Below are 23,515 nucleotides of genomic sequence, written 5' to 3'. Positions count from 1 at the left end.
ATCCAGAATTTTTCAAAAGTGGGGACCCACTGACTGTCTAAGAGGGGACCAGCCATTTAAAAAAGGGTGGGTGGGGTTCCTAACCCAGGACAAAAAGGGGGGGGGGGGGTCCAACTGCATCTCCCCATTCACATGCATTGATTGTCAAAAAAAGGGGGGTTCCAACCTCCACCCCTTGGATCCACCACTGGAATTCATATTCTGATATCTGGTACATATATCTGTATGGAAGTTTTCAATAATCTCAATAATAAATGCAGCCAATAATTTCAGACATATATGATAACTGAGAAGTAGATGATGGATTACGAATTTGCATCGAAATATGTGGGTTAGGATCTTCACAAAATTTAATATAAACTAGGGGGGTTCTTAAATCCACATTGAAGGTGGGTTCCCAAAATCTAATGTAATCATATTATTTAATGAATGGCTATTATCTATTTTGAATTTATTGAACCATAAAACAAATTTTTGACTCTTCACATTGAATAATCCGCGAAGCGGATTATGTAAAATGTGAAGAGTCAAAAATTAGTTTTATGGTTCAATAAAATCAAAATAAATTATTGCCATTCATTATAAATAAATTTCTATCAAAAATAACGCTCACAGAACTTTTTATATTATGTATATTAACAATAACAACGTACACACATGTTGGCGTATGAATACACAACGTCAGAGTGGGCGTGTCGCCACCAAAATTGACAACATTGAAAATAAAACTAATAATTTTAACCAATCAGAAGACAGTAAAAACACCAAATTTATTTATAATGGCATAGAGCTGAAAAAATTGATACAGAAATAAACTCCAGTATAGTCTCAACCTACATTATTTATAGACGTGGAATACCAAAAAGCACATCCTTAACAATACAACTTTGTGGCAAGCAATTGACTCCATTAATACATACAAATAAATAAAAAGCATCTCAAATTTTTTGAAAAATACAGGAGTATGTCTTATATCCCTAAGGTGAAAGCTAAATTATCTGAACATTTAGATTATTACCTACATGTACATTAATGCAAGCCACTGTGCAAATTTTTGCAGTCCATCATTATCTTCGACTAAATGTATGATGTAACAGTGATATATATAAACTTATACATTGCAATGGTGAACTTCACTATAAAAAAAAAGTCTTTGTCCAATATCTGTACAGCAATAATGTCTTAGATCTGTAATTCTCTACATATTACACAGTGAGGATACTGTAAATTCAGAAATTATTTCGATGTTTTTATTATTGTGAAAAATGTGACAGATTTATAATAACAATAATTTAAACTCGTATTATTATTTTTTTTAAGGAATTAAACAGAATTTTTCTCGCTATCCCAAAAATTAAAATTGTGTTTTAGTCTAAAATGACAAAAAGGCAATAATAAATGCACGCAATAATTTCTGAATTTACAGTACATCATGCATACAAATAATAAAATGTTCACACAATTACAGCTAATTTCCCAATGCATGCAAAGCAATATTTTGGTTAGCTTGATTGCTTTGTTTGTATATTGTACAATTGTAATTCAAATTTAAATACAGAATGTATCTGTGTATAATATATACAGGTTAAAATATGCCTATGTATATATTGTTTGAAGATGTAACTTTGTTAATGTTAATTATGAAGCTTGAATTAAGGTTTATACAAACAGAGCAAGCAAGCCTACCAATGTTTTACTCTACGAACATTAGGAAATTAGCTGTAGATTAACATCTCAATATGATTCATTTATAATCTATGTAGAAATAGATCTCCTGACAACAGGGGTTTGTGTATCTACACTATACAAGCATATGTTTACTTTGGTGTTGATCTTCTTACCTACCGGGTACATAACTATTGCTGTTGGAGAATTCACCTTTTCAGAATCTAAAGGACTATGGGTAATTTCATTGTTCGTATACCAAAATAAAAATAAAGTTATGTCATTGGTTGAATTTCCATTGATTAGAACGTTATCACAACGTTTTGGTGTATGCTTTGAAATTATTACCCAGAATTGTTAGATTCTGAAGCCGTGAATTACATGACTTTTACAAGAGGATCAGAAAGAATAGAATCTACTTTTTATGTTTTCATGACTACTCTTACAGTCTTTTCGACACACACAACCAATTGAGTATTTGGTAGTTTAACTTTAGTATAAGACATCTTACAACCTATCACACTAACATGCTTAAGAAAAGACAACATGCCTTTTCTCTCTCTTTGTCCAACTTTGGACTACAGTAGTGAGCTACGTAGCTTTAATAATTATGTCAATACAGCTTAACATAAAACTCTAGACACAGTATATTACTGTAAACCAACTATTTTAGCAGATACTTTATTTTGCGTTTAGCCCTTTCTGGTCCATTTCACAAGATTTTTAAAATTTAGTGATTTACATATTTCCAACGATTTATATTTGTGATATTATTCTTCTTGCAAAGTCGCAAAAATAAAACCATCGCGAAAATTACTTGCTTTACAGTATATGGTTGGATAATATCCTACTGACAGTAAGACAGTGAAGAGCTCAGACTGGCATTGGAATAAGATCAAAGCTTCTGATTGTGAGAGCAAGACAGTGAAGAGCTCAGACTGGCATTGGAATAAGATCAAAGCTTCTGATTGTGGTTCATAAGCTTTGTAGTCTGACTATGTGTATCTTAATCTCTCCATATTGGTAATACACAACTAGGATACATAAACCACAAGAGCTATTCCCCTTTAATGATGTTTTTACTAAAAGATGGCCATCTTAATCTCTCCATATTGGTAATACACAACTAGGATACATAAACCACAAGAGCTATTCCCCTTTAATGATGTTTTTACTAAAAGATGGCCATCTTAATCTCTCCATATTGGTAATACACAACTAGGATACATAAACCACAAGAGCTATTCCCCTTTAATGATGTTTTTACTAAAAGATGGCCATCTTAATCTCTCCATATTGGTAATACACAACTAGGATACATAAACCACAAGAGCTATTCCCCTTTAATGATGTTTTTACTAAAAGATGGCCATCTTAATCTCTCCATATTGGTAATACACAACTAGGATACATAAACCACAAGAGCTATTCCCCTTTAATGATGTTTTTACTAAAAGATGGCCATCTTAATCTCTCCATATTGGTAATACACAACTAGGATACATAAACCACAAGAGCTATTCCCCTTTAATGATGTTTTTACTAAAAGATGGCCATCTTAATCTCTCCATATTGGTAATACACAACTAGGATACATAAACCACAAGAGCTATTCCCCTTTAATGATGTTTTTACTAAAAGATGGCCATCTTAATCTCTCCATATTGGTAATACACAACTAGGATACATAAACCACAAGAGCTATTCCCCTTTAATGATGTTTTTACTAAAAGATGGCCATCTTAATCTCTCCATATTGGTAATACACAACTAGGATACATAAACCACAAGAGCTATTCCCCTTTAATGATGTTTTTACTAAAAGATGGCCATCTTAATCTCTCCATATTGGTAATACACAACTAGGATACATAAACCACAAGAGCTATTCCCCTTTAATGATGTTTTTACTAAAAGATGGCCATCTTAATCTCTCCATATTGGTAATACACAACTAGGATACATAAACCACAAGAGCTATTCCCCTTTAATGATGTTTTTACTAAAAGATGGCCATCTTAATCTCTCCATATTGGTAATACACAACTAGGATACATAAACCACAAGAGCTATTCCCCTTTAATGATGTTTTTACTAAAAGATGGCCATCTTAATCTCTCCATATTGGTAATACACAACTAGGATACATAATCCACAAGAGCTATTCCCCTTTAATGATGTTTTTACTAAAAGATGGCCATCTTAATCTCTCCATATTGGTAATACACAACTAGGATACATAAACCACAAGAGCTATTCCCCTTTAATGATGTTTTTACTAAAAGATGGCCATCTTAATCTCTCCATATTGGTAATACACAACTAGGATACATAAACCACAAGAGCTATTCCCCTTTAATGATGTTTTTACTAAAAGATGGCCATCTTAATCTCTCCATATTGGTAATACACAACTAGGATACATAAACCACAAGAGCTATTCCCCTTTAATGATGTTTTTACTAAAAGATGGCCATCTTAATCTCTCCATATTGGTAATACACAACTAGGATACATAAACCACAAGAGCTATTCCCCTTTAATGATGTTTTTACTAAAAGATGGCCATCTTAATCTCTCCATATTGGTAATACACAACTAGGATACATAAACCACAAGAGCTATTCCCCTTTAATGATGTTTTTACTAAAAGATGGCCATCTTAATCTCTCCATATTGGTAATACACAACTAGGATACATAAACCACAAGAGCTATTCCCCTTTAATGATGTTTTTACTAAAAGATGGCCATCTTAATCTCTCCATATTGGTAATACACAACTAGGATACATAAACCACAAGAGCTATTCCCCTTTAATGATGTTTTTACTAAAAGATGGCCATCTTAATCTCTCCATATTGGTAATACACAACTAGGATACATAATCCACAAGAGCTATTCCCCTTTAATGATGTTTTTACTAAAAGATGGCCATCTTAATCTCTCCATATTGGTAATACACAACTAGGATACATAAACCACAAGAGCTATTCCCCTTTAATGATGTTTTTACTAAAAGATGGCCATCTTAATCTCTCCATATTGGTAATACACAACTAGGATACATAAACCACAAGAGCTATTCCCCTTTAATGATGTTTTTACTAAAAGATGGCCATCTTAATCTCTCCATATTGGTAATACACAGCTAGGATACATAAAGAAGGGTGGTAAAGGGTTATTTTTGTGCTACGTGTTTTGCTATTTTTATTTCACTTGCAGCCGTGAAAATGGTTCAGTTAATCACTGTGTTTCATGAAATTGGTAAAAAGATCAACATGCAAGACACTTTTAATTGTTTGTTCATTGTGAAAAGGCAATTTTACTTAGCATTCTTCCGTGCAGATACCCCCCCTTTAAGCCCCTCATAAAGCATACAAATACAAAGTTATAAAATGTTCACACAATAACATTTGAATCTGATTCGTCAGTCTGTGTCGATATAGATCTCCATACAGCAGGTGTTTGAGTAGCTATACTGTTGACCGTCACTGGAGTACGAGATATTCCACCTAACATGTGATCCAGTAGATACATAAAGCATACAAATACAATGTAATAAAATGTTTACACAATAACATTTGAATCTGATTCGTCAGTCTGTGTAGACATAGATCTCCGTACAGCAGGTGTTTGAGTAGCTATACTGTTGACTGTCACTGGAGTACGAGATATTCCACCCAACATGTGATCCAGCAGTATATTACGCCTACTAATAGATGAGCTGGTACTGGCTCTTTCTTCATCTTCTGATACTTTTAGTGATCTGAAAAAGAAAATATCAATTGTGAAATAAACTAAAGGCCTGTGTCACTAAACTGCATATTCAACAATGGCCATCGTTTAGTAAAAACATCATTAAAGGGGAACAACTCCTGTGTATATCTTATGCTGTTAATTTTCCTTTTTTAAGTTTCTATTTATCTAATATAGTTGTTTAAGTTAACATATCAAAGGGCAATAACTCAAATGACAAGCCGACTGAAGATTTCAGCCATTACCACTTATCTGTTTTCTTGAAAATATTTGCCGTTTGAAGTTTCTATCTATCTTTTACAATTTTGAAAATGGGAAAAATTATCATTAAAGGGCAATAACTACAACAATTAAGGTCATGTTGATTTGTATGTAAATCTTGCCTTGCTTACCATTTTTGTTTTAAAAATGGCAACATGATAAGATCTATCTAGTATAGTTATTTAAAAGTTATACTGTGAATTCATTTATATTCGTTGGATACTAACTTTTGTGGATTTCTTGGGTACAGGAGATTCACAAATACAAATTTTCTAAAGGAATGTATGCAGACGTTGCCAAAACCACAAAATTAAATATCCACAAATATGCAAATTTTCCTCAAACCACGAAAATTGGTACCCACAAAAATAAAAAAAATCCATAGTAATTTTTTTTTATAAAATTGTCATAATTTTCCAGATAATAGGCAAAGATTTTTTTAAATGTTAAAATTCATCATTTAAAAGCATTTACTCATGAACAGTAAAAGTGACGCTACCAAATTTTAAACTTGATCAGTGTTTTGTGGCAATAAGCATTATGTATTAGTTTTATAAAATTTGGCTGAGGCAAACTAATAATAAAGAAGGGAAATCAGTTTTGTGGACATAAGTGACAGACAGACAGGACTGACCAGACAGACATGGGTACCACTTAAATCCCCCTCCGCCACGACAGGGGCACAAAAAAGTTTCAAACTTTTAAATGATTCATTAATATGTTTAAAAGTTACTTGAATTTTACCAGTAGTGTTAATTACTATAAATGTAGCAGTAATCATAACTTTTCCAGTAATATAATCACATTTCTATAATTTAAAATTATTAGTATTTTGATTCATGATTCCAAGTAATCACAACAATTGATCATGCAAGTACATTTAATCTTCCATGAATTGTTTTAAACTATGATTAAAGATCATCTTAGTAAACTTTTACACAGTTTATAGTTAAAACAATTCACATTGATCTGTTAAAGTGTTTACTACACTTCAGTAAACAAATCTTAACCTTCACATAAAATCAACTCATGCTAATTAACTCATTGGAACTTTTTACAAACTACCACATCACCAAGATCAAGAAGAGAAATGGCATACTGGGGAATTGTAAACCATTTGTTAGTGGGACATTCAAATACTTGTGTTGGATCTAAAGAAATGTGCAATCAAAACATTACCGAAACAGCAGTTATTAATTTCATGGACTCGGAAAAGGTGAAAACTTTGCAACAAAATGAACCAAATACAAATGATAAACTGAAAGATTTTATTAAACAGATAATACGTGAAAAATCAAAACCTATGGTGTCCAAATATAAATTACGAAAACGCAGGAACAGGAAACCAGTTAAACATTTTCATCTGAAACCTTCTATTCCGCTTCCTGATTCAGTGAAAAATAATGAAAAAATTATCACACCAGCTACTGCCAAGAAATATATACAGATGCTTCGTATGTATTATGAACAGAATGGTATGATGGACTGCTTTATACGTAATCCACTGAATGAACTAGAGGAACACATAGACCAAGAAATGCTTCCGTTAAAACATGATCCTAGACAGAAGAAGATCACAGAATTCTTTGAAAAACTAAAGGAACCCTCTTTCAAACTGTGAAGTGTCATCAATTTTGTTCGTAATCCACTTAATGAACTAGAGGAACACATAGACAGAGAAATGCTTCCGTTAAAACAAGATCCTAGACAGAAGAACTTAAAAGATTACAGAATTCTTTGAAAAACTAAAGGAACCCTCTTTCAAACTTTAATTATCACTAGTGCAACTTAGGACAGACTTCATCATAGGTATTTATCAAATTATTTTTATGTACGCTTATCAATAAGTCTTCAGTTATGGGAACTGTGCCATCTGTTTAATTGTACTTTTACTTGAAATATATGATTAGTTTCTGTGACAATAAATATAGTGCTGTACATTGACAATAAATGTGAAAATAACCCCTAGATGTTTTTTGTATTTTGTTATGTATTCTGGGTTGCTGCCTCATTGACGTTTATGAAAGAACTGAGCAAGACTTGATAATTCACATTGAATTTATCAATGACTTAGAATTTACAATTATATCACCGTAGTGACATTACATAATAAGTGAATGTGATGTGGTTTGTATGGTAGGTTCCAGCAATAATCAAGGTATTGCAGTATACAACACATCTCCTTAAATTCATATTGTTTCTGCTTCAACAGTTACCAGGATTGAAATTTTAAGATACAAAGTGACAAAATACTTTTTTTCTTATATCACTTTTCTATTGATATGTATTATATCCACTTAATTCACATACTTGCGTGCTTATGTGTGTTTGTGTGGGGAGGGATTACAGCTAGACAAAATAAAAGATAAAATTTTAAAGATGAATTTGGAAAGGAAATTTTTATAATATATAATCTTTTATTGAAAGTCTTCGCGTTAGTAAATATTGAAATTGGCAAGCTTTGTGTATCAGTTTTGAAAATTAATTTGTCTCCAATGGACAAACTATCTTATTTCATGCCATACTCCTTAGTCCTAAATAGTAAAATTGACAAAATGCATATTTCCTTTATTCTTGTCAAAAGTGTACTTGAACTAATACAGCTTTGACTAGTTTATGATTTTGAATTTTGTATACGTAAGATTAATTTACTGTTGGTTGCTTTGTGTCCAGTGACAAATATTTCATGCATGTTCAGGACGAGGAAACACTTAGGAAGTACTTTTGTTTATATGTAACAATTTTTGTAGTTTTGGCAACCATTGTCTTTTGGGATTCAAATTTGTTGTTATAAAATTAAAAACAATTATGGACTGATATATGGAAAATAAATTTTAGCTTAGGTACTTCTTGTTTCTTGTTGGTGGTTTGAAGGAACAACAAATTCTGAGACAGTTGTGTATGCAACAAACAATAGTTCTATAGTAGGACAAATCTCTAGCTTTTAAAAATCAAGAAAACTAATATCTGGACCTTTGAACAAGATCCTTTGAGGTCTTTTTAATTATAACGCTTATTATGTTTAAATTTATGATGAAGTCTTGGCTGAAATATTAGTGGAGTGGTGCCCAGAATTAACACTGAAAATAAGTTTTAAACTCTTTATCAAAGTAAAGGACACACATTATCACACTTCAGTTATCAAAAACACAGACTTTGAAGTAGTTAAAAAATGTGTCATTTCCCAAAGCCTATAAACATTCGTTAATTTTTGTGCGATGAAAAAATTTCAGAAAATAAGTGAATGTAAAGCCCCCAAACCTTAACTGATCAATACATATACTGTAAATTCAAAAATTATTGCGATGTTTTTATTATTGCGGTTAATGCAACAGGGTTATAATCGCAATAATTTAACTCACATTTTGAACTTTTTTATATGAATAAAACAGGATTTTTCTCAATATCTCAAAAATTAAAATTGCATTTTAGTCAAAAATGACAAAATCGCAATAATAAATGCACGCAATAATTTCTGAGTTTACAGTAGGTGATATAACAGATAACCTAATTAGGACAGAAATGTAGTACAAAAATGAACACTATTTATTGTGAAGTAATACAAACATGAAAATTCCATGTTAGCATTTCAATTGGTAAGGTAAACTGGTAATAATAAATACAGTTACTCACCCTGGTCTACAAATCTGTAGATCTCCACGATTAGTACCGTATACTAGTCCATGTCCTGGAGTAGGCATCCATCTTGCCGAGTTGACACTGACATGTGACCTGATGTCTATATCACAAGGATGCATTATATCCATCACATGCTGGAATATAATAAAACATTCATCAGATATGATTAGAATCATAGTTCTAGTTAAAATGCTGGAATATAAGGAGAAATCTTTCATAAAATATGACAAGAATGATACAGAATCTAATAATAGTTAAAACACAAGACAGGAAAATTATGCATTCATCAAGCCAAGGGTAAGATGATATCAATAGTGATTCATTTAGATAGAAATCCATGTATTAATAAAATATTTGAGTGAACAGACTGGTCTGGTTGTTCTTTTATGTGTGTATTTTTCTGAAGTAAGGATCAGGTTATAATGTTCTCTATTACTTTCAATCTCTCTTTGAGGATGAACTTAAAAATGTGTTTCTATATCTTTTTTGTTTGCCACATGACTTTATCTCTAAATGGACTTTGGAAAGATCTCTGTGCAAAATGTGTGCCCAAATATATTTTGCTTGTTTGATAAGGGAGAAAACTAGACTTTGTGAGTAGGTAGAATTGTCCACCTGTCTATTATGCTGTTTATATATTTAACAAACATTTCTTCCTCCAAGGTTTCAATCACCATACACCATGGAAAAAAATAGATATTTCTTACAGCGTGTTTCAAAGCAAAAGACCAATAGAATATTTCTTGGTATAAATTATCAAGACAAACTTACCTTGGTAGAGTTTTCCCCTGTATTGGCATTATCAAGCTTATAAATCTGACCAACCAGCTAAAAAATTAAATATTACATTTTCTTTATGTCACTATTGCTATTATTCTTGGAAATCAGTGATAAAATTTTCATTTTTAAAACTGACAAAAAATGCTATTTTGCAATGCATGTGTAAATGTTTTAAGAAATAACACTCTTGACTGTTTTCATATAAATTTTATTTTTTAATTTATTTTGCACAACAATATATTTAAAAAAAAATATTTTAGGGGGTATATTTCAACCAAAGATCAACTTAAAGGTCATAATTTACAAAATGAAATAATTTATGGAGTCAAAATATATGTTAATATAAATGATATTTCCATGAGACACATATGATGCCCCCTTGTATATAATGTTATAAAGGGACATTACTCAAAAACGGTAAAAGTGACCCTATCTAAAGGAGCAGGTCCAGTAAGACCCCTTTTTAGCCCCAAAATATAGCAGTTTTACAAAATTGTTCAAATGTAAACTTTCAGTTATTTATTGGACAGAAGAATGCTTCTGCTACATAAATATGGGCTGTTTTTGACAATACAATGCACATATATCGGATAGTAGCACCATGAAGTCATGCTAAATTACTGAAATCTTCACAATTCTAGCATTTTAGTTAAATTTTAGATGGTTTCCATGTAAAACGAAAGTGGCCGCATTCGTGTTCATCCTTAATATTGAAATGTAAGTTGTATTTGATGATAATACATAACATATATAAAGGTTGAGGATAAACACGGATGCGGCCACTTTCATTTTTGACACAAGAGTGCACACGCTGAAATGTCTCGCCATCTATACTAATCATTGATATTATGTTGATAGTCCTAAGTATAAAGCTAAGCTTTAATACAACTGTCACATAAACTTAACATAAAGCAAGATAACTAAACAAAGACCAATGAACCTTGAAAATGAGGTCAAGGTCAGATGAACCATGCCAGGCAGACATGTACAGCTAAAAATGCTTCTATACAACATATATAGTTGACCTATTACTTATAGTTTAAGAAAAATAGACCAAAACACAAAAACTTAACACTGTGCAATGAACCGTGAAACTGAGGTCAGGGTCAAATAAAACCTGCGCGACTGACATAAAGATCATAAAATATTTCCATACACCAAATATAGATGACCTATGGCATATAGTATTAGATAAAAAGACCAAAACTCAAAAACTTAACTTTGACCACTGAACCATGAAAATGAGGTCAAGGTCAGATGACATCTGCCCGCTAAATAGGTACACCTTACAATCATTCCATACAACAAATATAGTAGACCTATTGCATATAGTATGAGAAAAACAGACCAAAACACAAAAATTTAACTATAACCACTGAACCATGAAAATGAGGTCAAGGTCAGATGACACCTGCCAGTTGGACATGTACACCTTACAGTCCTTCCATACACCGAATATACTAGCCCTATTCCTTGTAGTATCTGAGATATGGACTTGACCACCAAAACTTAACCTTGTTCACTGATCCATGAAATGAGGTCGAGGTCAAGTGAAAACTGTCTGACAGACATGAGGACCTTTCAAGGAACGCACATATCAAATATTGTTATCCTATTACTTATAATAAGAGAGAATTCAACATTACAAAAAATCTGAACTTTTTTTTCAAGTGGTCACTGAACCATGAAAATGAGGTCAAGGACATTGGACATGTGACTGACGGAAACTTCGTAACATGAGGCATCTATATACAAAGTATGAAGCATCCAGGTCTTCCACCTTCTAAAATATAAAGCTTTTAAGAAGTTAGCTAACACCGCCGCCGCCGGCGGATCACTATCCCTATGTCGAGCTTTCTGCAACAAAAGTTCAGGCTCGACAAAAAACCATCTGAAAAGTGACATTTTTCTGCATATCTGGTAGATTTTTCATATTTGAGCTTGAGTCGGATCGTTTTTAATGACTAATTCAGCTAAAATCTTTCACATAAACTAATTGAATCAAATGAAATAGACACTTAAGTGTTTAAAAAGTGGTCAAAATATTTTGTCAGATGAACCTGAAATTTGAGGCCAAAATCGGTCCTTACCGGACCTACTCCTTTGAATTTGATCTGAGATGTGAGGTAATAACTAATAGGACTAAGTTTCATAACATTTGGCTAAGACAAAAATAAATTACAGAACTGAAACTAATTTTTGGATGTACATACAGATGTACGAGGGTAACACAAAATGCCACATCTCCTGTGATGGGGACCTCAACATCTTTGAGATTACAGGTTGCATTTCTGTAAATATTGACAATGCAATTTCCCATAGGAACTCCTTTTACGGCTAAAACTGTACCACTTTTACTATGAAGTTTTGAAAAAAATCTTATCCTAGAATTGAAAGTTCAAATGCACCACAATTTTTTTCAAAGGTCAAAATATAGGGCTGTGCGGCATATTTTCAACGTTTATATGCCCTGAACTTCTCAGAGTTTAAACTTACACTAATTTTCTTAACTACCCCTACCTCGAATGAAAGGTTACCACAGATTTCAATGTAAACAATATGCACGTGTTTATTTACTGGTAACATTCCCAAGTTCTGTCTCTGCGATATGGAACACAGAGAGCATAACTGGGAACCAGTATGTAAACAAAATTAATTTTCTATGAATATTCTATTACTCCCCAAAAGAGGCGTGTTTTGAGAAACAGCTGTATTTACAAAGTGCAACCTACAAGCACCATGTGATGTCACAGCTAACAACGTCTCATGGGCTAGGTGAGCTAAATAACACTTTAACTTAAATTACCTGATTTGTTGTGAAGACCCATATCAACCTCTTGGCAGCTAATCCTACTAACACATGTTGATTTCTTGGTGAGATACTCACTGATATTGCATTTGGGCCTAAAAAGTTTAGAAATGTATATATTATTCTATCAATGAAGAAGGGTCAAACACAATAAACTCATGTTCTATGTATGGTACGATAAAATATAGTTTAAAACCGTTTCTCCTCCCCAACAAAGATAATATAACTTTTTTTTTAAACATTTGCAGTTTTTTTTAATCTTCTTGGAGCATGATAAACTCTCAATAAGGACCTTCAGATTTGATAAATTTAGTATATATCTGGATATTTATAGGTTAAAAAAACTTAAAGTAGGACATTCGTTACACTTAAATACAAATCTACATACCAAAACTTTTAGTGTACAGACACTGGCCAACTGTCTGGGGTAAAAGTGAATACACAGCCATAATATTGTCGTCTGGGAAGCCTCGATGACTAGGGGCAAATGTAGCAAGCAATGTCCCATCCTGAGATATATCACAGCTAGCATCATTGTGAAGTTTACAATGAGGTACTATTATATTGACCTTTTCTGAAAATAAGATGATGGATAAATGAAAAATATAGCAGTTATAGTTTCAAATTTGGTTGAGAATTTTCCCTTCCTTATTAGTCATTATAAGACAACATTCAAACGCAATTAAAACAAATTTACTTACCATTTACTGACTTGCATATATCAGTGATAACATATTACAGTCATGACATAAATTGCTGTATATAAAATTCTCCCAACTGGTATTGAAAAAACAAAATTGAGTTCACTGCCATATAAGAAGATGTGGAATGAGTGCTAATGAGACAACTCTACATCCAAGTCACAATTTGTAAAAGTCAACCATTATAGGTCAAAGTATGAATGTCTTAAACTTCAATTTTAAACTAAGAGTGCATTTGTTTCTAACCCGAAATTTTTTCATCGATGACTATCGTTTAGTAAACAATAAGCTGCTAGAAACAAATACATCGTTTAATAAACTTTATCGACCCCGCGAAGTCAGACAGAAATAGATTACACTCACACACTGTAAACAAACAGGTAAAAGTGCGGGAAATAAATAGCCAGGACTTTATGAAAACAACACGTGCTCGTAATTATTTAAACGACAGATGCAGAAACAAATTTATCGTTTACACGTCTCAACGATAAACGATCAACGACTACGCGACTATTTTGCGCGTACATCGTTTATGTGAACGATGTCAACGTTGACCAAAAACTGTAAGAAACAAATGGATTAAACGACTACGCGCGTAATCGTTAACATCGTTTAGGTTAGAAACAAATGCGCTCTTAGACATCTATTTACAAAATGGTAATTATTATTGTGTAATATTCTACACATGAACTGTTTTTCTTCTCTAAAACTTAAAGTAGTTTTCATACTCTAGTTTTACTATCAAGCAAGCAAATTTAATTGGAAATCTAATTTTTTTTTAAAGATTTTGAAGAGGATGAAACCATAAATTTACCGTCAGAAATATCAGGAACTGCATTTGCTACCATATCCCAGTACTGTATTCTGTAAGTCTGGTTAACTATATTACTAGCCACTGCTGCTTCACCTCGACCCATAAAAGCACCTACAAACAAATCAAATATTTAGAAACATTATTTTTTTTATTTCTTTGACATTTCAAACGGGATAGCACATCCTCATTTTTACGGAAATGTTGTTAACCGTGCCCAGAAATTTAGAAATGATCCTTGTAAACTTATGGCATCTTCAAATAAACTTATTCTAAAAGGTTACCAATTTAACACTGTAATAAGATCATTGAATATTGTTTTTATTGGTATAAATCTTGATTTTGTTATCAGTAAATTAAAAGCAAACTAAATATTACTAGTATGTTATATACATATACACATGCATGGATTTAAACCTGTCGATACCTGTAACTTGGCATTGCACAAGGTCATGTTTTTCTCTGACTGTTTATGACGTCTTCACACTAAATCCATTCAATGTTGGATGTGTAGGGATTGATAATTTAGTCTTAGATGCATGATTTTTTCATTAGTTGTTAGTTGCTTTGAACTAGCTGTCAGATAACTGTGAGTACTCTCAGATCTGTTCCTATTGTCTTTTTGTTGTCGGGATGTACAAGTACCCGTCCATGTCCACTTGTATTTTTGTCCATCTGATGAGTTAAGCCTTTTTCAACTGATTTTTATAGTTCGTTCTTATGTTGTACTGTTATACCACTGTCCCAGGTTAGGGGGAGGGTTGGGTTCCCACTAACATGTTTAACCCCGCCACATTATCTATATATGTGCCTGTCCCAAGTCAGGAGCCTGTAATTCAGTGGTTGTCGTTTGATTATGTGTTACATATTTGTTTATCATTCATTTTTTTATATAAATAAGGCCGTTAGATTTCTCGTTTAAGTTGTTTTACATTGTTATATTTGGGCCTTTTATAGCTGATTATTTGGTATTAGCTTTGCTCATTGTTGAAGGCGGTGACCTATAGTTGTTAATTTCTGTGTCATTTTAGTCTCTTGTGGATGGTTGTTTCATTGGCAAGCATACCACAGCTTCTTTTTTATATTTATGTGATGTATTTTATGCTATTTATTTTGTAACTGATTTAAAGTCTTATGCACAGGAGTGCCTGTTAAGGAGTTGGATGTATAATCTTAAATTCTTATGCCAATTTGATATTAAAATGCCATGTTTTCTGTAAGTAAAAGAACCTTATAACAAGGCTTCTTGGTTATTGCAAGATGAAAATGTCTATCCATACAAAAAACCCTTATTCTTCAATAACCAACTAAATTTCCAATACATAATTAACTAGACATCATTGAGATGGGCACCACTTTGAATAATGTGTGGTAAAATATTTGTATCTTTACCATAGGACATGGGGTTGTGAATTGAAACTTGATGTTTTTTTTTTACCTCTACCTTTGACCTAGGATTTTGTACATACATTAAGAGCCCTTTGGTGTTGGTTAATATACACGTCAAGTAAAAAGTATGAAATTATAACGGTGCTCTGGATATAGAGTGGAAACAATTTGTAACTGACGGACAGACTGATCACTACAGGGCATGCACCATTTGGTGGGGCCCTAATTATAGTTTAATACATGTACATACAAGCTATTGTATGATTGATGGCCCTTTGTACTGCATCATGTGGTCTATTTATAGATTGATATATACCTGCTATTGTATGATTGATGGCCCTTTGTACAGCATCATGTGGTCTATTTATAGTATCGTCTAGTATACTGACAGAATAATGTGGATGTAAATGATGCCTCTGTAATGTCTGCCATGTGTTAGATGATGATGATGAAACCTCTGTCCTGGAACTAAAACATAAACATATAGATGTTAATTTCTGTGTCCTTTGGTCTCTTGTGAAGAGTCTCATTGGCAAGTGTACCACATCTTCTTTTTTATATTCAATTATTTCATTTGTATATTTATATCTATCTTATAGATTTAAATTTCTTATTTTTTAGGTTTATCAATTTTAGCACTGATCTTGCTGTAATAGTGAAAAGCCCAAATCATAACTATATATAAGTGCTTAAGCCTGTTTTTGGCCCAAGAAATTCAAGTTTTGGAGAATTATTTTAAATTTGCACAAAATGTTTGTCAAAACATAAGATCAAGAAACTTAAATGGATTATACGAGATTTTAGATGTTACCACCTCAAAGTTACATCCTAATATATATGGTCCTTTTATTTATGATAATAAAGAAAACACTGTTATAATAGTTTTCTAACCATAGGAAATATTGTACACAGCCAAGAAACAAAAAAATATTTAAAGACAAGCTTTAGTATATAGTAGACATATACATAATCTAACTTCACATAAAGTTGTTCCTCAGATGCTCACATACTTTTCCAAAGTTAATCATACATAAATGTAGATGCAAAAAAGGAAAATCAAGGTTTTTACAAAATATACAAATTCAAACATGGTTTGTTGCCATGATTACTCATTAAATATGAAAATATACTTTACTTAAGACCTTGTACCTAAGTATAGTAGGTATAAATTTGAGAATAAGAAATGGCAACTTAAAAATGATAATTTGTCCAAATATTCATGATATTAGTTGCAATCAAACCCCCATGTATTCTATAAATTAACATACTGGCTTGTCTATCAGGTTTTTGTATAACTCACTGATTCTTTTGGTTTATGAAAAATTCTTTCAAGAACGTTTTTCGTTTATGAAGAATTCTTTCAAAAACATTTTTCATTTGAATGACCTGCTTATTAATTTTTGCAAGAATCAAAGTTAAAATGCTTAGTTGCATTCAAAATGAGTTAAGTATGTTATGCCAAATTTGTAAAAAATATTGGCATAATTCAGACAATTATGGAATACCTTGAGTTTGATGAGACTACAGGTGGGGTCGGTAAAGATTGTCTAGGACTAGATACAGATGTTCTGAGTGCAGTCTCCAGTAAATGGGTTCTGTCTCTTGTTTGCTGATTTCCTGAAATATATAAATTACTGTTAACTGTGGAGGTACAACAAAAATATTGTAAAAAAATATATTCTGACATTTGTTTTATTGTTATTTGGTTGCATTTCATTTTCAAAGCATTAAAAAAAACAAAAACAACACTTCAAACAGAACATAACTGGTATTTTAATGATTCATATCATTGTATGAAAATGCAAGAATTTTTAGTCAAACAGTACTTTGAATTTAAACTGGAAACTACACAAAAATAAGAAGAAATTTAAGGTTGCTAAGGGAAATAACTCTGGAACAGCAAATGTTAAAATCATTAAAATTGAACATGACCCATAAGTTTAAGGTCAATGAATAACAATTTATGTTCAACAGGGCCGTAACTACATTGAGGCAAATGAGGCAGATGCCTCATGTAAAAAAATGAAGAAAAAAAAATGAAACAAAAGGTTTTCATATCAAATTGTTTTCACGGAAAGTGTCTTGCAAGAAGCAAGTTCTTTTCACTATCTGGTGTATCCCCTGGATGTTTTTCGTTATCCATGTTTCTATTTTCCTTTTAGTTTTCAGAGTTGATGGTCTATTGTTTGTACTTCTGTGTTCCGGGTTTGTCTTTTGTTCATTTATTGTCCTACTTTATGACTATAGTCTGAGCGTTGATTTTCATTTGTAAACGTAGTTTTGCAATGTTGCATGTCCACCGCTGTCCAGAATTGTGCGAAAAATTTATTTTAAGAACATGCGATGCTACTCAGGGGACACACAAAAAATTGTCCTTTCTTCGTGGATAATTGAAATTAATATCAAAGAATACAAAAACAAAACAGTTTGTTTTATTGTAAATAAAACTAGATAGCTGACAAGGTTTGAATTAAAGTAAGGTCACAAATTTCCCGGTATCAAATAATTTGAAGAAAAAAAACAAGGTATTGCCATATATGACCTTTAACATTGAAAGGTTAAACTTGCATTAAGTCGTGTTGAGACCCTTTAACAGATAATAAAGGAGTATGGGGACATAATCACACACAAAGTCACTATATTTAAATCTAGTCATAAAAAAATCACCAAAGTCTAATCACAATACAAGACAAGAACAGACAGACAGATACGGTATTAATAATTATGAGAATTACGATTTTTGCTTTATCCTACATATCGGTCTTTTAATGTTGTCTCTAATACTTAAAAGTCTTAAACTACAATGAATCTTTGTTTTTGCTTTGGGACCTGATTGTCGAAAAAAAATATCTTGCGTTATTTTTCTCAGAGCTTCTGGGGCCCCCAGACCCCTCGCCCAAATTAATATATTTTGCATCAATTTTAACAGAGGCTAGTTACGGCCCTGTTCAAATTATAATTTTCATCAGGAAACAAACCCAACAGCTATGGTTACTTAAGGGATTTTGGGATGTATGGGACGTACGTACAGACAGACAAGAGTAAAACTTAATGCCCCCTCCGTTACTGCGGGACCTAAATGCCCCCTCTGTTACGGCAGGACCTAAATTCTCCCTCTGTTATGGTGGGACCTAAAAAATCTATACAAAAAAACACTTTAATGGATCAGTCTTTTGATGGCAAAAAGAAATATCTTATGCCAATGTAAGCTTAACATATTTCCCATATCTTCATAAACTGTTTAACCACATTGCAGGTTTCTTTTTCCTCATAATTTGATAAAAAATAATTAACTGTAAATTCAGAAATTAATGTGTGCATTTATTATTGTGATTTTGTCATTTTTGACTAAAATACAATTTTAATAAATTTTTGTGATATTGAGAAAAATTCATATAAAACAATTAAAAATGTGAGTTTAAAATATTGCAATTTTAACCGTGTCATATTTTTGCAATAACAAAAACATTGCAATAATTTCCGATTTACAAAACGTACAGTAAGAAATAACTTCAATATGTGGCAGAATCTCACCTGGTTGGCTTTGCTCCGAGTCATGAGATTCTCTACATCCAGTGACGGTAATAACAGGTCTCGTTACTTGTTGATTCAAAGGAACATCTCTGTTCTGACTTTGTTCGTCACTAGCCTCTCCAATTCCATGCTCCACTTGCAACTGTCTTATGCTTTCCTGAAAACTGTTCCGAAGATCATTAATTCTACGATCCAATTCATTCATCTCCTGTTCTAACCTTGTAGTTATAGAGACAAAATTGTTTCGAATGTTATCATAGTTCTCTGTCATAGACGATGTACTATTAGCACTTTCTGAAATATTCATATTTCTATCAACTGAACTTTGACCTGAAGCACTGGCCTCTGGCTGATCAGGAGATGAACTAATATTAAACCGTGGCTGGTTATGACCAGACAGTCTTTCAGAAGAATTATCACTGTAAATAGATGACCTTTCATTAAAACTACATGTAGGCAGGTCATTCTGCCTCCTTCGTAGGGCCATTAAACGATCTCGACAATATCGTCTACGACTTTCCAGTCTTTCTTGACGAGACTGTAATGACGACTGATTTCTACGATTGTGAACTGTCAAATTGTAGTTTCTACACACATCACAATGTCCATCACAGTTACTATGGTCTAATATTGACCTTGGCCTTGACAATGGGCTCCTTCTTAAATTAGTTAAACTCCCAGAAGCACTATCATTATTATTTTGTCTAAACATATGTCTATATAAATTATCTGTTCTACGATTGCCAATTATCCCTGCTGAGAGCCTTGATGAATTTAATGGCCTTGGCGGTCTTTCGTGTGAATTTGATACTATAATGACAGGACGAGCAGTTGCTGAATTATCCATTGCCTCCTCTGAGGGAGCTGTTCTTGGAGGTGGACTCCAGGAAAAGTCTCCCGATAGTGAAGGGCCAGTGCTTGACGATGGCCCCTGATCTTCAGAAGGAATGACATCATCTTGTTCTGCAGCTTCAGATGCAGCTGTTTCTGTGATGTGCCTGGCATACTGACGAGCAAAATTAAGGCCCTCCTCATGTACAGGTGAGGGAGGTGTATCTAAATCAGCAGTATTTCCAATGGGACCTGCAAATTTAGTAATAGATATATAATTAATCAGTATAAATTATAGTAAATCTTTTATCCTACTAAAGAGAACATTTGGTCTAACACTACAAGTGATCTTGAATGTGAGTGAAAAAGGATTAAGAATGAAATTTAATCTAACCTATACAAAGCAGTGATGCTAGTTACTGTGGATTCATTATTATTCGTTGGATACCAATTTTCGTGGATTTCGTTGGTAAATACGAACCACGAAATTAAATGTTCAATGAATGACAACTTTCCTATAGGTTTTGTACACAGAAATCAGCAAACCACAAAATCAAACATCAAGGAAAATGCAAGTTTTCCTCAATCCACAAAAATTGATACCCACGAAAATAAAAGATTCCACAGTACTGGTAATCAAGGCTAAGGTATGGGCTTTGCTCATTGTTGAAGGCTGTACGGTGACCTATAGTTGTTAATGTCTGTGTCATTTTGGTCTTTTGTGGATAGTTGTCTCATTTGCAATCATACCACATCTTCTTTTTTATACTTAAAACCTTAAGGAATGATTACTATATTTAAGATTGGAAAGAACTTTCAAAACTACATGTACGTAGTTTCAGTGTCAAGTATAAATATTTCATAATGTTGAAGCACAAATATGTACTGTGATTTTCTTATATGTGACAGTTGGTGATTTTTTATAAATGTATGATAACCATAATTTATTACTTTACATATTTGTCAATACATTTTCCATTGCTTGAAAATCGGTTTTAGATAATATTTTTCAGTTTAGAAATAGGAATTGAACATATGAGGAATAATAGGGTTTCATCTTTTCCCAAAAATCATTTTTACAACCTACCTGATCCTGCCGTGGCCAAATTTATAACTCTATCTCTCTGATAAGTTTGAAAACATTCGACCAAGTTGTCATATACATTACTTAAACCTCTTGTTCTCTGTACAAAACTGGGTCTTCCACTACAAGAAATTATTAAAGTCATTATTCATATCCATAAATTTTTTTGATTTTGAGGACTTGCACCTTTTGCAATTTCTTATGGTTAAGATCTGATAACATTATAATATTTATTTTTTTCTTGCACTGTATATTTGTTTTATAACCTCTAGCCAATATAATAGATAATTCCCAAAAGGACAAAAAAAAAAACAGAGAAAAAACAATGACTTGTCAGGTTCCTGATATAGTAACATAAACGTGCAGTTACGTAATATAAAATTAACTATTGTTAATTCAGAAATCATTGCATTCATTTATTATTACAATCTTTCAAATATATACAAAAAATTTATTTTGTATTTAGCCTTTTCTATCCCTTTTCTGTGATATAATTTTGTTGTTCTCAAATTTTATAGATGTAGTAAAGTAAGGAAAAATCCAAGTTTTATATATTCTTGATGGACACGAAAATAAATCGCTTGAAAAATAGTTGGTTTACAGTATCTGAGTATGTTTGTCTGCTTGTAATGGCCGTCAAGTATCTCTGAAAAGTGTTTTACCTTATAAATGAGACTCTAGAGGAGTTAGACTGTTGTAATGTAGCAGTGTTGGTTATTCCTGTGTAAAGATGATGGCCATGAGGATGGAACTTTACCCATCTGAAAAAACATCATGAAAAAAAAATTAAAAGGAAATATAAAGATTTCAAGGAAATGTGCATATAAGTAAATGAATCTCAAAACTGTTACAAGAATGTATGTATTTTCTGTCAGAGAAAAAAGTAAGATCTGTATAACGATTCAATCTGTTTTGTTTGGAAATAATATTAAAATAGCCGATATATTTGTTTAGCCGATACCTGATTAGGTGGAGTCTACTGCAATATCTTTAAAGTCTTTCAAATCAATGTTTTTACTACGGCATCACATTGACGTATTGCATTATATGCATTTTTCTATAGGCTATTTTGATATAACAGACTTTTGACTTGGGAATTTATTCATTTTCAACAGATTATTTACTCTACGGTAGGAAATTCTGGTACTTGTTCAAGTAAGAACAACTAAGAGAAGTAAAATCAAGTTTACAATTGGTATAATTTTGGGGGAAATTTTCTGTTTTAATTTTTTTTAAACACAACAAAATATTCAGAAACAGTAAAAAATTTCCCCTTAATTGCATGGTTATATGATTCATTTGAGTTCTTTTGGTTGCTCATTTGGTACCTATTGAAAATCATATAATCCAGACTAAAAAGTTGGTATTATGAAAATAATCTATTGTCTATATTAACTGATTTAATTGTTAATTATTCAAATTAGTGTCCTGAATGTTATATAGCACTACAACTAACAATCACTGGGGAATGCACACAAATGATGCCCCCACTTGCATATAACATTAATGTCCTTAGTGGAGGCATACAAATTTTGATTCTAGTTACCTGACTCTTTCAAAATCATGTTTAGTACTACAAACAGCAAAAGGTTCTGGCTTAGTCCAATCCCAGAAGTACACAGAGTTTCCAGCAGCAAACACCAACAGATTGTCCGTGGGATGGAATGTAAGGGAGGCTATTACTGTATGTTCCTTACATCTCCATACTTCTGAACCACCTCCCTATAAATCAGAAAAATTGATTTTGTAAATGTTACAATAAATTGAGATAAATGTTGGTACGAGGTCGGATGTACCTTTTACTTATATAGAAATCACTGTGGATTTATTTATTCATTTTCTTAGGAACCAATATATATATATAGCCCAGGTGGTCGTGTGGTCTAGCGGGACGGCTGCAGTGCAGGCGATTTTGTGTCACGATATCACAGTAGCATGGGTTCGAATCCCGGCGAGGGAAGAACCAAAAATTTGCGAAAGCAAATTTACAGATATTACATTGTTGGGTTGATGTTTAGACAAGTTGTATATATATATTTAATATACTTTTTTGTACTACTGTAACTTTGTTTTGTAAACGACTTCATAGATCTTTACTAATTTTAAAGTTTGAATGACAATAATGATAGGACATTCAGTATAATAAATTAAATAACACATATAGCTGAGAGGGAGCTAGAGCAGATTATAACTCCTCTGAAACATTGTCAACAGGAGTGAAGCCAATGTTGACAATGTTTTCTCAGGGTAATA

The 23,515-nt window shown here is 32.4% G+C and overlaps 1 protein-coding gene across 1 annotated transcript in view; it reads right to left on the bottom strand.

The window, feature by feature from the left end:
• Nucleotides 1-4,962: 4,962 nt before the first annotated feature.
• Nucleotides 4,963-23,515, bottom strand: part of LOC139491278 (activating molecule in BECN1-regulated autophagy protein 1A-like) — a 28,936-nt gene continuing 10,383 nt past the window's right edge. Inside the window, exons 5-16 of the mRNA XM_071278830.1 lie at nucleotides 22,809-22,984; nucleotides 21,925-22,023; nucleotides 21,266-21,384; nucleotides 19,348-20,430; nucleotides 17,319-17,430; nucleotides 16,130-16,281; nucleotides 14,428-14,538; nucleotides 13,301-13,486; nucleotides 12,910-13,007; nucleotides 10,095-10,151; nucleotides 9,318-9,457; nucleotides 4,963-5,433 (exon numbers count right to left, since the gene is read on the bottom strand). Coding sequence (XP_071134931.1) covers nucleotides 5,235-5,433; nucleotides 9,318-9,457; nucleotides 10,095-10,151; nucleotides 12,910-13,007; nucleotides 13,301-13,486; nucleotides 14,428-14,538; nucleotides 16,130-16,281; nucleotides 17,319-17,430; nucleotides 19,348-20,430; nucleotides 21,266-21,384; nucleotides 21,925-22,023; nucleotides 22,809-22,984 — 2,532 coding nt within the window. The 3' untranslated portion in view covers nucleotides 4,963-5,234. The remainder of the gene's footprint in view (nucleotides 5,434-9,317; nucleotides 9,458-10,094; nucleotides 10,152-12,909; nucleotides 13,008-13,300; nucleotides 13,487-14,427; nucleotides 14,539-16,129; nucleotides 16,282-17,318; nucleotides 17,431-19,347; nucleotides 20,431-21,265; nucleotides 21,385-21,924; nucleotides 22,024-22,808; nucleotides 22,985-23,515) is intronic.

Source organism: Mytilus edulis, chromosome 10, assembly GCF_963676685.1.
Source record: "Mytilus edulis chromosome 10, xbMytEdul2.2, whole genome shotgun sequence".
NCBI classification, from domain to species: domain Eukaryota; kingdom Metazoa; phylum Mollusca; class Bivalvia; order Mytilida; family Mytilidae; genus Mytilus; species Mytilus edulis.
The sequence above is the reverse complement of the archived record's forward strand: the minus strand, read 5'-3'. Positions and strand labels throughout refer to the sequence as shown.